This window comes from Palaemon carinicauda, chromosome 29, assembly GCF_036898095.1.
Source record: "Palaemon carinicauda isolate YSFRI2023 chromosome 29, ASM3689809v2, whole genome shotgun sequence".
NCBI lineage: Eukaryota > Metazoa > Arthropoda > Malacostraca > Decapoda > Palaemonidae > Palaemon > Palaemon carinicauda.
The window spans coordinates 97,357,597-97,372,596 of NC_090753.1; the positions used below are offsets into that span (position 1 = coordinate 97,357,597).

Consider the following 15,000-nt stretch of genomic DNA (forward strand, 5'->3'; position numbering starts at 1 on the left):
CAAAGTCTCTAAGACTGCAAATCGATTTCTACATTCAATTATAAAAGTTTCTCTGTGATCATCCTGTAGAAGCTTAGCTGTATCAAACTTACCCCCCCTCTCTCTCTCTCTCTCTCTCTCTCTCTCTCTCTCTCTCTCTCTCTCTCTCTCTCTCTCTATATATATATATATATTGTATATATATACATATATATATTTATATTTATATATGTATATATATGTATATATATACACAGTATGTGTGTATATGTATATAAATATATATGTATATATATGTATATATATACACAGTATGTGTGTATATGTATATATATACACAGTATGTGTGTATATGTATATAAATATATGTGTATATATATGTATATATATGTATGTATATGTATATATGTGTATATATGTGTTCATCTCTGTACAGGATTCCCCAGAAAAAAAAAACATTCCTATCTGAATGAGAACATTTGTGTTTCCTGTTCTAGCCGGTTGAGTATCTCAGCTCCTACGTGCTTACAACCAACCCATCCTCGGTTGCTTAAAAATTTTACCGTGTTACCTCGCCATTCTCACACCGAGTTGTAATGAACGAGAACATTCCAGGTGAACCGCGAGGCCTTACTCTCCCCCCTCTCACTCCCTCTAACTCCCTCTCACTCCCTCTCCTCTTACCTACATGAATAGAAGCAGAAGTTTTTACTCATGTGAGGACTTCGTCCTCAAGAACCTTCAAACACTTGAGACAAATCTTGACCAGCTCCTAGGTTCGCTTCAAACGAGCGGATTTTAATTCCGTACGGTTTTTCCCCCGAGCGGCGGCGTCGTTTCTTAGTAGGATCGGGATAGTAATTTCCACGCCAGCGTTACTTGGTATTCCTTCAATGCTTACAGAATTGTTGGAGTGAATGATGACAAACACAGAAGTACACATAAACACAGAAGTACACACACACACAGAATTACACATAAACACAGATTTACAAATAAACACAGAGGTACACATAAACACAGAATTACACATAAATACAATACAGAAGTACACATGAACACAGAAGTACACACACACACACAAACACATTTCAAATCCCATCTCCGTTCTATCTCCTTTTTTCTTTTCAATCTCGAAATAAAACTCCAATTTCCATTCAATTTTTTATTCCCTAAAGTTGATTTCCTTCCACACCTTCTTTTCGATTTCAACTCGGCTTTACAATCTTAATCAATCCCCCCTCCGACCTCCCTCTGTCCCTTCTCTTTTTGGCCACCTACTCAGGATGGCCCTCATTAGAGGGCACTTATTTTTCATTTTCCCCTTTTCCTTTCCATTTATTTCCCCTTTTTTTCTCTTCCAAAATTGATCATTATTGAAGACACCTGTAAATCGTAAGACTCAACTTTATTTCAGCCTCTCTGTTTTTCTCTCTTTTCTTTCTTGTCCTAGACTTTTATAAAAGAAATCGGCGAAAATATTTCGTCACATTGAAGAAATATTGTGGAGATTTGAAAATGTAGGAACAATACAATCGAGACCTGTAAGAGTTTAATATTTTTATGTCGTTTTCTTTTTCGTCAAGCTCTTTGGTTCTTGATATTTTTCTCTCACTTTTTTTCTATTTCTAACTTTTTTTTATCTTTTGTCTTTTTGATGTTCATGGTTATTGATTCCTCTTTCTTTGTGTCATTTCTTAACTCTAAATGTTTTTATTTTTTCATTTCTTGTCTGTATTTTTATGTTTATTTTTTTCCAGTTCTAGATTGTTAATTTCACGTCTCTCTCTCTCTCTCTCTCTCTCTCTCTCTCTCTCTCTCTCTCTCTCTCTATCATCATAATCATAATCATCATCTCCTCCCACGACTATGGACGCAAAGGGCCTCGGTTAGATTTCGCCAGTCGTCTGTATCTTGAGCGTTTAAATCAATGCTTCTCCATTCATCATCTCCTACACGCTTCATAGTCCTCAGCCATGTAGGCCTGGGTCTTCCAACTCTTCTAGTGCTTTGTGGAGCCCAGTTGAAAGTTTGTTGAACTAATCCCTCTTTGGGAGTGCGAAGAGCATGCCCAAACCATCTCCACCTACCTCTCACCATGATCCCGTTCACATATGGCACTCGAGTAATCTCTCTTACAGTTTCTATATATATATATATATATATATATATATATATATATATATATATATATATACAATGTGTGTGTAAACAAATCAATTCCAATGCCTATTAAGAAACGTCCTGAACACGAAAAATTCATCTAAAATGAATCTTGAAAATTCCTATCTCTAAACCTATAAAGTAATTCACAAATGTTCCTTTGATGAATTGGAATAGAAGGGTTTATTCCCTTTAGTTTCCTTCTCTTATATTAGTGGTAAGCGACGAGGTCCCATTAAATGCTTCGGAAGGTTGAAATGACTTTAGTTGAAATATAGGGTCATTTTTGGACAGTGTAAATCAAACTTCTGTTCAGTGGAAATATTTGGTTCCAGGTAATCTAACGAATAAATATCTGACCAAATAATAAAAATGAAAAAAGTCCTGTGTAATCAGAATTTTGGACAGGGGCAGTTTTTCAAAGACTTTTTATCAAATCGTTGGAAAAGTTATTAAGTTCGCTCTTAAGATAATTTAGTGCCCAGTCGCTTTTTTCCATTTTGTTCTCGTAAGATAACTTAAAACTTTATAAAAATAACTTAAAACTTTAGTTTTCCATCCCGAGGGGATTGTATCTTCTTAGAAAAGTTAGAATTTATATTTCACGTTAATTCTTTTAAAACTTTTAAGATTATGTTTTATTCGGAACACGAAGTTTTGAAAAAATTGTGAAATCTTTTTCGATTCTAGTGAAAAATAGTTTTCTAGTATAATGGTACTTTTGTTAAACTTCCCACCTTACATCTATTGAAACTCCTAAGATTATGTTTTTTTTTTTTTTTCTGTACACGAAGTTTGGAAAATAAAAATGAGAAAATCTTTTTCCATTTTATTGAAAAATAATTTTATAGTATAATGGTACTTTTATTCAAAGTCGGTAAAGATATCGAGAAGAAAATGTCCGAAAGAATAAGAAAAACTCCCAAGATATGTTTTATTTGGAATACGAAGTTTTACAACGAAAAAAAAAATCTTTTTCGACTTTAGTGAAGAATAAATTTATAGAATAATGGTACTTTTATTCAAAGTCGGTGAAGATATCGCGAAGAAATTGTCTGAAAGAATAAGAAAAGCTAAGGATCATCTCTCTCTCTCCTCGTTACCAATAAGATATAATACATAAAAGTAAATGTAAGTAAGTGTTAGTGATATATATGCATAATTCATAAAATGACGTTTATCTGCTTCAAGGATTTTTAACAAATCTCGATTTGTCATGAAATGTTTACACTTGACTTATTGCCATTATGTTTACTTTTGACATATTGCCATTATATTTACACTTGGCATATTGTCATTATGTTTACACTTGATATATGGCCATTATGTTTACACTTGACATATTGCCATTATGTTTACACTTGACGTTTTGCCATTATGTTTACTTTTGACATATTGACATTATGTTTACACTTGACATATGGCCATTATGTTTACACTTGACTTATGGCCATTATGTTTACACTTGACTTATGGCCATTATGTTTACTTTTGACATATTGCCATTATGTTTACACTTGACTTATGGCCATTATGTTTACATTTGACATATTGCCATTATGTTTACACTTGACTTATGGCCATTATGTTTACATTTGACATATGGCCATTATGTTTACACTTGACGTTTTGCCATTATGTTTACTTTTGACATATTGCCATTATGTTTACACTTGACTTATGGCCATTATGTTTACACTTGACTTATGGCCATTATGTTTACACTTGACATATTGCCATTATGTTTACACTTGACATATTGCCATTATGTTTACACTTGACTTATGGCCATTATGTTTACTTTTGACATATTGCCATTATGTTTACACTTGACTTATGGCCATTATGTTTACATTTGACATATGGCCATTATGTTTACACTTGACGTTTTGCCATTATGTTTACTTTTGACATATTGCCATTATGTTTACACTTGACTTATGGCCATTATGTTTACACTTGACTTATGGCCATTATGTTTACACTTGACATATTGCCATTATGTTTACACTTGACATATTGCCATTATGTTTACACTTGACATATTGCCATTATGTTTACACTTGACGTTTTGCCATTATGTTTACTTTTGATATATTGCCATTATGTTTACACTTGACTTATGGCCATTATGTTTACACTTGACTTATGGCCATTATGTTTACACTTGACATATTGTCATTATGTTTACACTTGACATATTGCCATTATGTTTACACTTGACATATGGCCATTATGTTTACACGACTTATGGCCATTATGTTTACACTTGACATATTGCCATTATGTTTACACTTGACATATTGCCATTATGTTTACACTTGACATATGGCCATTATGTTTACACTTGACATATTGCCATTATGTTTACACTTGACATATTTCCATTAATATTAAAAACCATCGTATTGCGATCACTACTGATCCTTACTAATTCTTAAGCATAATTTTTTTTCTAATGTTTTGTTAATTGTGTTGTAAATGACTAATTAGTCTCTGTTATATTGAACGATAATAGATATTTCCTAAGCAGAATTTTTTATTTTTTATATTAAACGAAAAAAAAATATTATTAAGTATAATTGTTTTTCAGTCTGTTATATTGAACGAAACAAATATTTATTAATCAGACTTTTGTATTCTGATGCTTTCAATCTTTTTCATTTTTTATATTAAACGAAAAAAAAATATTAAGTATAATAATTTTCTATTGCTAACTCTTTTTATTTTATCTAATCATCAATGATGAAAATCTCAAACTCATTTATTTGCATTTCAATAAATAAAAAATATATTCTTTAGTATATTATTATTATTATTATTATTATTATTATTATTATTATTATTATTATTATTAAATGCTAAGCTACAACCCGAGTTGGAAAAGCGGGATGCTATAAGCCCAGATGCCCCAACAGGGACAATAACCCAGTGAGGAAAGGAAACAAGGAAAAATAAAATATTTTAAGAATAGTAACAACATTAAATTAAATATTTCCTATATAAAAAATAAAAACTTCAACAAAACAAGAGGAAGAGAAATAAGATAGAATAGTGTGCCCGAGTGTACCCTCAAGCAAGAGGACTCTAACCCAAGACAGTGGAAGACCATGGTACAGAGGCTATAGCACTACCCAAGACTAGAGAAGAATGGTTTGATTTTGGAGTGTCCTTCTCCTAGAAGAGCTGCTTACCATAGCTAAAGAGTCTCTTCTACCCTAACCAAGAGGAAAGTAGACACTGAACAATTACATTGCTTTTCTATTGTTTTCTATTGCTAACTTTTTTTTTTTTGCTAATCAACAATGAAAATATCTAACTCATTTGCATTTCAATAAATAAATCAAGCCAAGAAAACTAACAATTCTCATAATTTCTCTTCCAGGGTCTGTATTCCACCGTGAGGACAAGTCAGCTCTCTCTGAGCAGCAACCCAGACCTGGACTTCCGTTACGCCAGTGTGTACACTCAGCTGGGACTGTACAAGGGCCGGGTAGTGGCTGTCAAACAAGTGTCCAGCAAAGCTGTGGACGTGACGAGGAGGATTAAGAAGGAGCTAAAGACGGTAAGATAATCTCTCTTCCAAAAATTTCGAATGACTTTTATGAAGAATTAAGAATCTTTATAATTGGTAATAGCAGCGAGATAGTTGATACTTTTACAAAGAATTAAGAATTTGTTTTATAATAACTGACAACAGCATTGAGATTGTTTAGAAGGAAGTAAGATGAGGGAAATTACAATGGGAAAATATTTTGTAAAATCCAAGATGGCGGCCATGTGGGGCTCATGGTAAAGATAATCTCTTTTCCAAAAGTAGCGAATGACTTTTATGAAGAATTAAGAATATTTATAACTGGCAACAGCTTTGAGATAGTTTAGAAGGAAATAAGATGAGAGAAATTACAACGTGGAAATATTTTGTAAAATCCAAGATGCCGGACATATGGGGCTCGGGGTAAATTTAAACATTGGTTTTCCTGATTGTTTGTATTACAAGGTTTCCAAAATTACATTGTTCTCATACTAATAATTGCAATGAAAGTTAAAATTCAAACATAGAGAACCACACTATATATAGTGACCTCTTTGAGAGAAATCCATAGCTGAAATTATTATTATTATTATTATTATTATTATTATTATTATTATTACTTGCTAGGTTACAACCCTAGTTGGAAAAGCAAGGTGCTATAAGCCTAAGAGCCCCAACAGGGTAAATAGCCCAGTGAGGGAAGAAAACAAGAAAAAATAAAATACTTCAAGAACAGTAACAACATTAAAATAAACATTTCCTATATAAACTATAAAAACATTAACGAAACAATACAGTAACATTCAATTGAAGTTCCATCTACTACGTCATAAGTCCCGGGGAATCATAATAGATGAGAAATATTTTTGTCCCAACATTTGTTAATGTTCCTAATGGCTAAAGAGAGAGAAGGTACCGAAACACAAAAGACTGGTCGACAGTCAACGCCTGGTAGCTGCTGGAAGGACTGACAGTGTTTCATTGATTGATTTGAGGTTTTCTGGAACAGTGTTTGGTGTGAGGTTTATTCTTCAGATGGAGGCTGATGAATCTTAGACTTTTTAAAATAGTTATTTTTTTGATCGTAGCTTTATTTTAATATTGTTACTCTTAAGATATTTTATTTTTCCATGTTTCCTTTCCTCACTGGGCTATTTTCCCTGTTGGAACCCTTGGGCTTATAGCATCCTGCTTTTCCAACTAGGGTTGTAGTTTAGCAAGTCATAATAATGATAATAATAATAGAGTAGAGAACCATTTACTAACTCATATGGTGAATGCATTTCTTTGTCAGTCATTTGACTTGATTATATTGCCCTTTTCAGTCTTTTTGCTGGTTTGTATGGCCATTTTCAGTCTTTTGACTGGTTTATTTGGCCATTTTCAGTCTTCAACTGGTTTATTAGACCTTTTTCAGTCTTTTGAATGGTTTATTTGACAGTTTTCAGTTTTTCGACTGGTATCTTTGAACCTCTTTCAGTCTTTTGACTGGTTTATTTAACAGTTTTCAGTCTTTTGACTGGTTTATTAGACCCTTTTCAGTCTTTTGACCGGTTTATTTGAGTTTTCAGTCGTTCTACTGGTTTATTAGACTGTTTTTAGTCATTTGACGGGTTTATTTGAACCTTTTCAGTCGTTTGACTGGTTTATTTGGCCATTTTCAGTCTTTCGAGTGGTTTATAAGACCGATTTTAGATTTTTTGACTGGTTTATTTGACAGGGTTCAGTCTTTTGACTGATTTATTTGAACCTTTTCAGTCTCTTGGCTGGTTTATTTCAGAGTTTTCAGTCTTTCGACGGATTTATTAGACCGTTTTCAGTCTTTTGACTGGTTTATTTGACAGTTTTTAGTCTTTCTACTGGTTTATTAGACCATTTTTAAGTCTTGACTAGTTTATTTGGCAGTTTTCAGTCTTTCGAATGGTTTATTTGGCTATTTTTAGTCTCTTGACTGGTTTATTTGCCCATTTTCAGCCTTTTGACTGGTTTATTTGCCCATTTTCAGCCTTTTGACTGGTTTATTTGCCCATTTTCAGTCTTTTGACTGGTTTATTTGGCCATTTTCATCCTTTTGACTGGTTTATTTGGCCATTTTCAGTCTTTTGACTGGTTTATTTGGCCATTTTAAGTCTTTTGACTGGTTTATTTGGCCATTTTCATCCTTTTGACTGGTTTATTTGGCCATTTTCAGTCTTTTGACTGGTTTATTGGAACATTTTCGGTCTTTTCACTGATTTATGTTGTCCAGGTATATATGTTTGTGTATTTATACTGCGTATATATATACATATATATATATATATATATATATATATATATATATATGTATATATATATATAAACATATATATATATGTATATATATATATATATTTATATATATATATTTATATATATAATATATATATTATATATATTATATATATTATATATATATATATATATATATATATATATATATATATATATATATACTTATAGATATACTAAATAATTACTAAAATCTGAAAGGCCTTAATCACAGCTCGCAATCTATTGTTGGTAACAATGAATTTGACCACAACAAACTTTGTGGATTGCTCCAATACAAAGCATAAACATTCATCTATAAAAAAGGTTTGTTTCACGGTTCATTTTTTTCTTGCTGCATTATTCATAGAATCACTTTTGACGTAAAGTTTTCATGACGAATTTAATAACTAAATGTATCATGAAGCTTTTGATGTCTTTGTCTAATATTCTTGTCGTTTGTCAGGTGTTTATTTAGATATATATTTATATTATGGTTGTGTTCGTTTTATTGTATTTATGATTAGAGCTTCGGTGGTAGTAGTAGTAGTAGCAGTAGTAGTAGTAGTAGTATTAGTAGTAGTAGGTTGGCCAGGGCACAAGCCACCCGTTGAGATACTACCGCTAGAGAATTATTGGGTTCTTTGACTGAGTAGACAGTGCTACATTGGATCCTTCTCTCTGGTTACGGCTCATTTCAATTTTGCCTACACATTCACCGAATAGTCTAGCCTATTCTTTACAGATTCTCGTCTGTCCTCATACACCTGACAACACTGAGAGTGCCAAACAATTCTTCTTCGCCCAAGGGGTTAGCTACTGCACTGTAATTGGTCAATGGCTACTTTCCTCTTGGTAAGCGTAGAAGAGACTCTTTAGCTATGGTAAGCAGCTCTTCTAGGAGAAGGACGCTCCAAAATCCAACCATTGTTCTCGACTCTTGGATAGTGCCATAGCCTCTGTAACATGGTCTTTTGCTGGCTTGCTTGAGGGTACACTCGAGCACACAATTTTATCTTATTTCTCTTCCTTTTGTTTTGTTCAAGTTTTTATAGTTTATATAGGAGATATTTATTTTGATGTCCTTTTTTTCCCTTTCCTCACTGGGCTGTTTTCTTTGTTGGAGCCCCTGGGCTTATGACATTCTGCTTTTCCAAATAGGGTGGTAGCTTAGCAAGTAATAATAATAGTAATAATGATAATGGTGTAGACGTCGCCTTATTCATAAAAATAAAACATTCTTCTAAAAATATACTTTCAGCGAAAGATCGGTTTTAATGTTGATATCGTTCTGAGAATATTTTATTTTAATTAGTCATTACTTCTTTTTTAGTCTATTTATTTGTTTATTTCCTTTCCTCACTGGGCGACTATTCCGTGTTGTAGCCATTGGGCTTATAGCATCATGTGTTTCTAACTAGGGTTGTAACTTAGCTCGTCATATATATATATATATATATATATATATATATATATATATATATATATATATATATATATATATATATATATATATATATATATATATATATATATATATATACATATATATATATATGTATACATATATATACATATATATACATATATATACACACATATATATAATTGAAATTTATTATTGAGAACCTAACTTATTTTCATGATCATCGATTTTAGTATAGCCTGTTTGAATCTTGTTTCATGAAATATAATTGAAACTGAAACACAACTATGCAATGTCTTCAACACACGCCTCTCCCAGTCCTTTGCTCATTCGTCAGATATCCTATTGGGATGAGAAGGACCGAAAAGGAAAATAGAACAAACAAATGAGATAGATTTTATATTATTTAAAAAATTAATATCAGCAATATATCAAGAATGATAATTTTTTTAAGGGCAGCAGAGATGATCATTTTGTATCTTCATAATCCTTGTGTATTTCGATGTTAACTTGTTTTTCAAAAGAACGTGTATGTGTGTGTGTGTGTGTCTTGTCATTGGATTAATTAAATAACTCCCAAAGCGAGTTCGATAGTTAGAAGGAATGCCAATTAACGTCTCCTAGGAAATAGTAACATAATACTGTTAGAAATTTGTTCTTCAAGTTCCCAGTTATGTTTGTTCTAAGGCCGGGTATACTGTTAAAAATTTGGCCTTAAAAAAAGGTAAAAATCCTGGAATAAATGTTGTAAAAACGGATATGAAAATATAGCATATTTCGATGTATTTAGTAAACTACAAAGGTATATTGGAGTAGTTAAGAACAGAAGTATAAAAACAGCATATTTCGATGTATTTAGTAACTATAGCAGATATATCACAGTAGTTAAGAACTGGTGTATAAAACCATAGCATATTTCGATATATTTATTAACTATAGAAGATATATTAGAGTAATTAAGAAGAGGAGTATAAAAGCATAGCCTCTTTCGATATATTTATTAACTATAGAGGATATATCAGAGTAGTTAAGAACTGGAGTATAAAACCATAGCATATTTCGATATATTTATTAAATACAGAGGATATATCAGAGTTGTTAAGAACTGGAGTATAAAACCATACCCTCTTTCGATATATTTATTAACTATAGAGGATATATCAGTGTAGTTATGAAGAAAAATGATATTCGCAAATGGTCGGATCTCTTCCACGAAACATGTATATTAGCAGAGAGGAGGAGGCGAACCTCGATATCAGATTCCCCATTACTTTTCGTTTCATTCTATAACCTCCCAAGGAAAAGTTGGACCTCATTAGAGTCGAGTTTCTCTCTCTCTCTCTCTCTCTCTCTCTCTCTCTCTCTCTCTCTCTCTCTCTCTCTCTCTCTCTCTCATTTGTGCTTCACTGTCGTTTTATCTTGTTGATACTATTCAATTGCTTTTGGATCTGAGTATGTTAATTTGATTCAATCTCTCTCTCTCTCTCTCTCTCTCTCTCTCTCTCTCTCTCTCTCTCTCTCTCTCTCTCTCTCTCTCTCTCTCTCTCTCGTTTTATCTGGTTTATATTCATTTGCTTTTAGTATCTGAGTATGTTGATATGATTTTCTCTCTCTCTCTCTCTCTCTCTCTCTCTCTCTCTCTCTCCTCTCTCTCTCCTCTCTCTCTCTCTCTCTCGTTGTTTTCCCTTGTGATTAATATCTTCCCTCATCCTGTCCCCTTTTTCTTCCCAGATGCGTGATTTACGTCATGACAACTTACTTGGCTTTATCGGCGCATGCGTGGATGCTCCCAACGTGTGCATCGTCACTGAGTACTGTTCCAGAGGATCGCTTAAGGTAAAGATTTTGTTTTTCTATGTTTTTATATCGATAAAATTTAAGTAAATAATTTTGAAAGGTATAATGATAATGATAGATGGAAAAGTATATTTTGATTATAGACTTATTTACTTGACAGGACAAGTGTTTGTTATGTGATTATTATTGTTATTTGTCAAGCTCGACTCTAGAGCTTGTCTGACTAGATTCGAGTAGAAAAGAAAAATTCTATTTGTATTAAGGATAATAAATGAATAATATTTATATTAAATATAATAAAAAATGGTAAATTATGAGATAAAAATTTGTAGTAAATAGAAGTTTAAATCTTATCTAAAAACCTATTTTTTTTTTCAAATCATTAAAACAGTAAAATCAGAGATACTCTCAGTCTGATAAAATGTCTCAACAACTTTACTTACCAAAACAAGTTTCTCTCTAGAGAGACAGTGTAAGTTAAGTGTTCGTTATCAAACAGATATGACAGATGTTTAAAAGTTATTTATTATGAGATTAATTTATTTTTCATGATGAAGGAGTTGATACCCTGCTATGATATTTCTAGAGCGCCTGAATGCTTTAGCATTTGAAACTGACTTGTTAGAATATGGAGGCTATAGAGTGCCTGGCTTCGTGTAAAAGCTGTTTACCTAAAGTTGGTTACCAATAAGTTTATGCTATGTCCACAAGAGTGTATTGTAATAATTGTATTAATTGATTGATAAAGAAAATAGAAAAAGTTATTATCATTATTATTACTAGCTAAGCTACAACCCTAGTTGCAAAAGCAAGATGTTATAAGCCCAAGAGTTCCAACAGGAAAAAATAGCCCAGTGAGAAAAGGAAACAAAGAAACAATATAAGAAGTAATGGACAATTAGAATAGAATATTTTAAAAACATTAACAACAATAAAACAGATAGTTCACATATAAACTATAAAAGGACTTATGTCAGCCTGTTCAACATAAAATCATTTGCTGCAAGTCTGAACTTTTGAAGTTCTACTGATCCAACAGCCTGATTAGGAAGATCATTCCACAACTTGGTCACAGCTGGAATAAAACTTCTAGACTGCTGTACAGTATTGAAGTATTGTGAAAATATAAAGGTTTTTGGATGAGAAAATTAGCCGTGGAGAATGTTCAGTGTTCACTTGAGGAAAACAGGCTGATCAGAAATAGTGTTAAAGAAGAAACATTGCAGAAACCAGAGAAAGAGTTTGAGAATGTTTGCAGGAGGAGAAAGTTGACATTGAAAGTTATTCAGAGGAGAAAGTTGACATTGAAAGTTATTCAGAGGAGAAAGTTGACATTGAAAGTTATTCAGAGGAGAAAGTTGACATTGAAAGTTATTCAGAGGAGAAAGTTGACAGTGAAAGTTATTCAGAGGAGAAAGTTGACATTGAAAGTTATTCAGAGGAGAAAGTTGACATTGAAAGTTATTCAGAGGAGAAAGTTGACATTAAAAGTTATTCAGAGGAGAAAGTTGACACTGAAAGTTATTCAGAGAAAGTTGACCCTGAAAGTTATTCAGAGCAGAAAGTTGACATTGAAAGTTATCCAGAGGAGAAAGTTGACATTGAAAGTTATTGAGAGGAGAAAGTTGACACTGAAAGTTATCCAGAGGAGAAAGCTTACATTGAAAGTTATCCAGAGGAGAAAGTTGACATTGAAAGTTATCCAGAGGAGAAAGTTGACACTGAAAGTTATCCAGAGGAGAAAGTTGACACTGAAAGTTATTCAGAGGAGAAAGTTGACATTGAAAGTTATTGAGAGGCGAAAGTTGACATTAAAAGTTATTGAGAGGAGAAAGTTGACACTGAAAGTTATTGAGAGGAGAAAGTTGACATTGAAAGTTATTCAGAGGAGAAAGTTGACATTGAAAGTTATTCAGAGGAGAAAGTTGACACTGAAAGTTATTCAGAGAAAGTTGACCCTGAAAGTTATTCAGAGGAGAAAGTTGACATTGAAAGTTATCCAGAGGAGAAAGTTGACATTGAAAGTTATCCAGAGGAGAAAGTTGACATTGAAAGTTATTCAGAGGAGAAAGTTGACATTGAAAGTTATTGAGAGGAGAAAGTTGACATTGAAAGTTATTGAGAGGAGAAATTTGACATTGAAAATTATCCAGAGGAGAAAGTTGACACTGAAAGTTATCCAGAGGAGAAAGTTGACACTGAAAGTTATCCAGAGGAGAAAGTTGACACTGGAAGTTATTCAGTGGAGAAAGTTGACATTGAAAGTTATCCAGAGGAGAAAGTTGACATTGAAAGTTATCCAGTGGAGAAAGTTGACATTGAAATTTATTCAGTGGAGAAAGTTGACATTGAAAGTTATTGAGAGGTGAAAGTTGACATTGAAAGTTATCCAGAGGATAAAGTTGACACTGGAAGTTATTCAGTGGAGAAAGTTGACATTGAAAGTTATCCAGAGGAGAAAGTTTACATTGAAAGTTATCCAGAGGAGAAAGTTGACATTGAAATTTATTCAGTGGAGAAAGTTGACATTGAAAGTTATTGAGAGGAGAAAGTTGACATTGAAAGTTATCCAGAGGAGAAAGTTGACATTGAAAGTTATTGAGAGGAGTAAGTTGACATTGAAAGTTATCCAGAGGAGAAAGTTTACATTGAAAGTTATCCAGAGGAGAAAGTTGACATTGAAATTTATTCAGTGGAGAAAGTTGACATTGAATGTTATCCAGAGGAGAAAGTTGACATTGAAAGTTATCCAGAGGAGAAAGTTGACATTGAAAGTTATCCAGAAGAGAAAGTTGACATTGAAAGTTATTGAGAGGAGAAAGTTGACATTGAAAGTTATCCAGAGGAGAAAGTTGACACTGAAAGTTATCCAGAGGAGAAAGTTTACATTGAAAGTTATCCAGAGGAGAAAGTTGACATTGAAATTTATTTAGTGGAGAAAGTTGACATTGAAAGTTATCCAGAGGAGAAAGTTGACACTGAAAGTTATCCAGAGAGGAAAGTTGACACTGGAGGTTATTCAGTGGAGAAAGTTGACATTGAAAGTTATCCAGAGGAGAAAGTTGACATTGAAAGTTATCCAGAGGAGAAAGTTGACATTGAAAGTTATTCAGAGGAGAAAGTTGACATTGAAAGTTATTCAGAGGAGAAAGTTGACATTGAAAGTTATCCAGAGGAGAAAGTTGACATTGAAAGTTATCCAGAGGAGAAAGTTGACATTGAAATTATTCAGAGGAGAAAGTTGACATTGAAAGTTATTGAGAGGAGAAAGTTGACATTGAAAGTTATCCAGAGGAGAAAGTTGACATTGAAAGTTATTCAGAGGAGAAAGTTGACATTGAAAGTTATCCAGAGGAGAAAGTTGACATTGAAAGTTATCCAGAGGAGAAAGTTGACATTGAAAGTTATTCAGAGGAGAAAGTTGACATTGAAAGTTATCCAGAGGAGAAAGTTGACATTGAAAGTTATCCAGAGGAGAAAGTTGACATTGAAAGTTATCCAGAGGAGAAAGTTGACATTGAAAGTTATTGAGAGGAGAAAGTTGACATTGAAAGTTATCCAGAGGAGAAAGTTGACATTGAAAGTTATCCAGAGGAGAAAGTTGACATTGAAAGTTATCCAGAGGAGAAAGTTGACATTGAAAGTTATCCAGAGGAGAAAGTTGACATTGAAAGTTATCCAGAGGAGAAAGTTGACATTGAAAGTTATCCAGAGGAGAAAGTTGACATTGAAAGTTATTGAGAGGAGAAAGTTGACATTGAAAGTTATCCAGAGGAGAAAGTTGACATTGAAAGTTATCCAGAGGAGAAAG

General features: G+C 32.7%; 1 protein-coding gene across 1 annotated transcript in view; it reads left to right on the forward strand.

The window, feature by feature from the left end:
- Positions 1-15,000, forward strand: part of LOC137622741 (guanylate cyclase 32E-like) — a 380,169-nt gene that overhangs the window by 321,888 nt on the left and 43,281 nt on the right. Inside the window, exons 12-13 of the mRNA XM_068353334.1 lie at positions 5,528-5,707; positions 11,124-11,228. Of these exons, the coding sequence (XP_068209435.1) occupies positions 5,528-5,707; positions 11,124-11,228 (285 nt within the window). The remainder of the gene's footprint in view (positions 1-5,527; positions 5,708-11,123; positions 11,229-15,000) is intronic.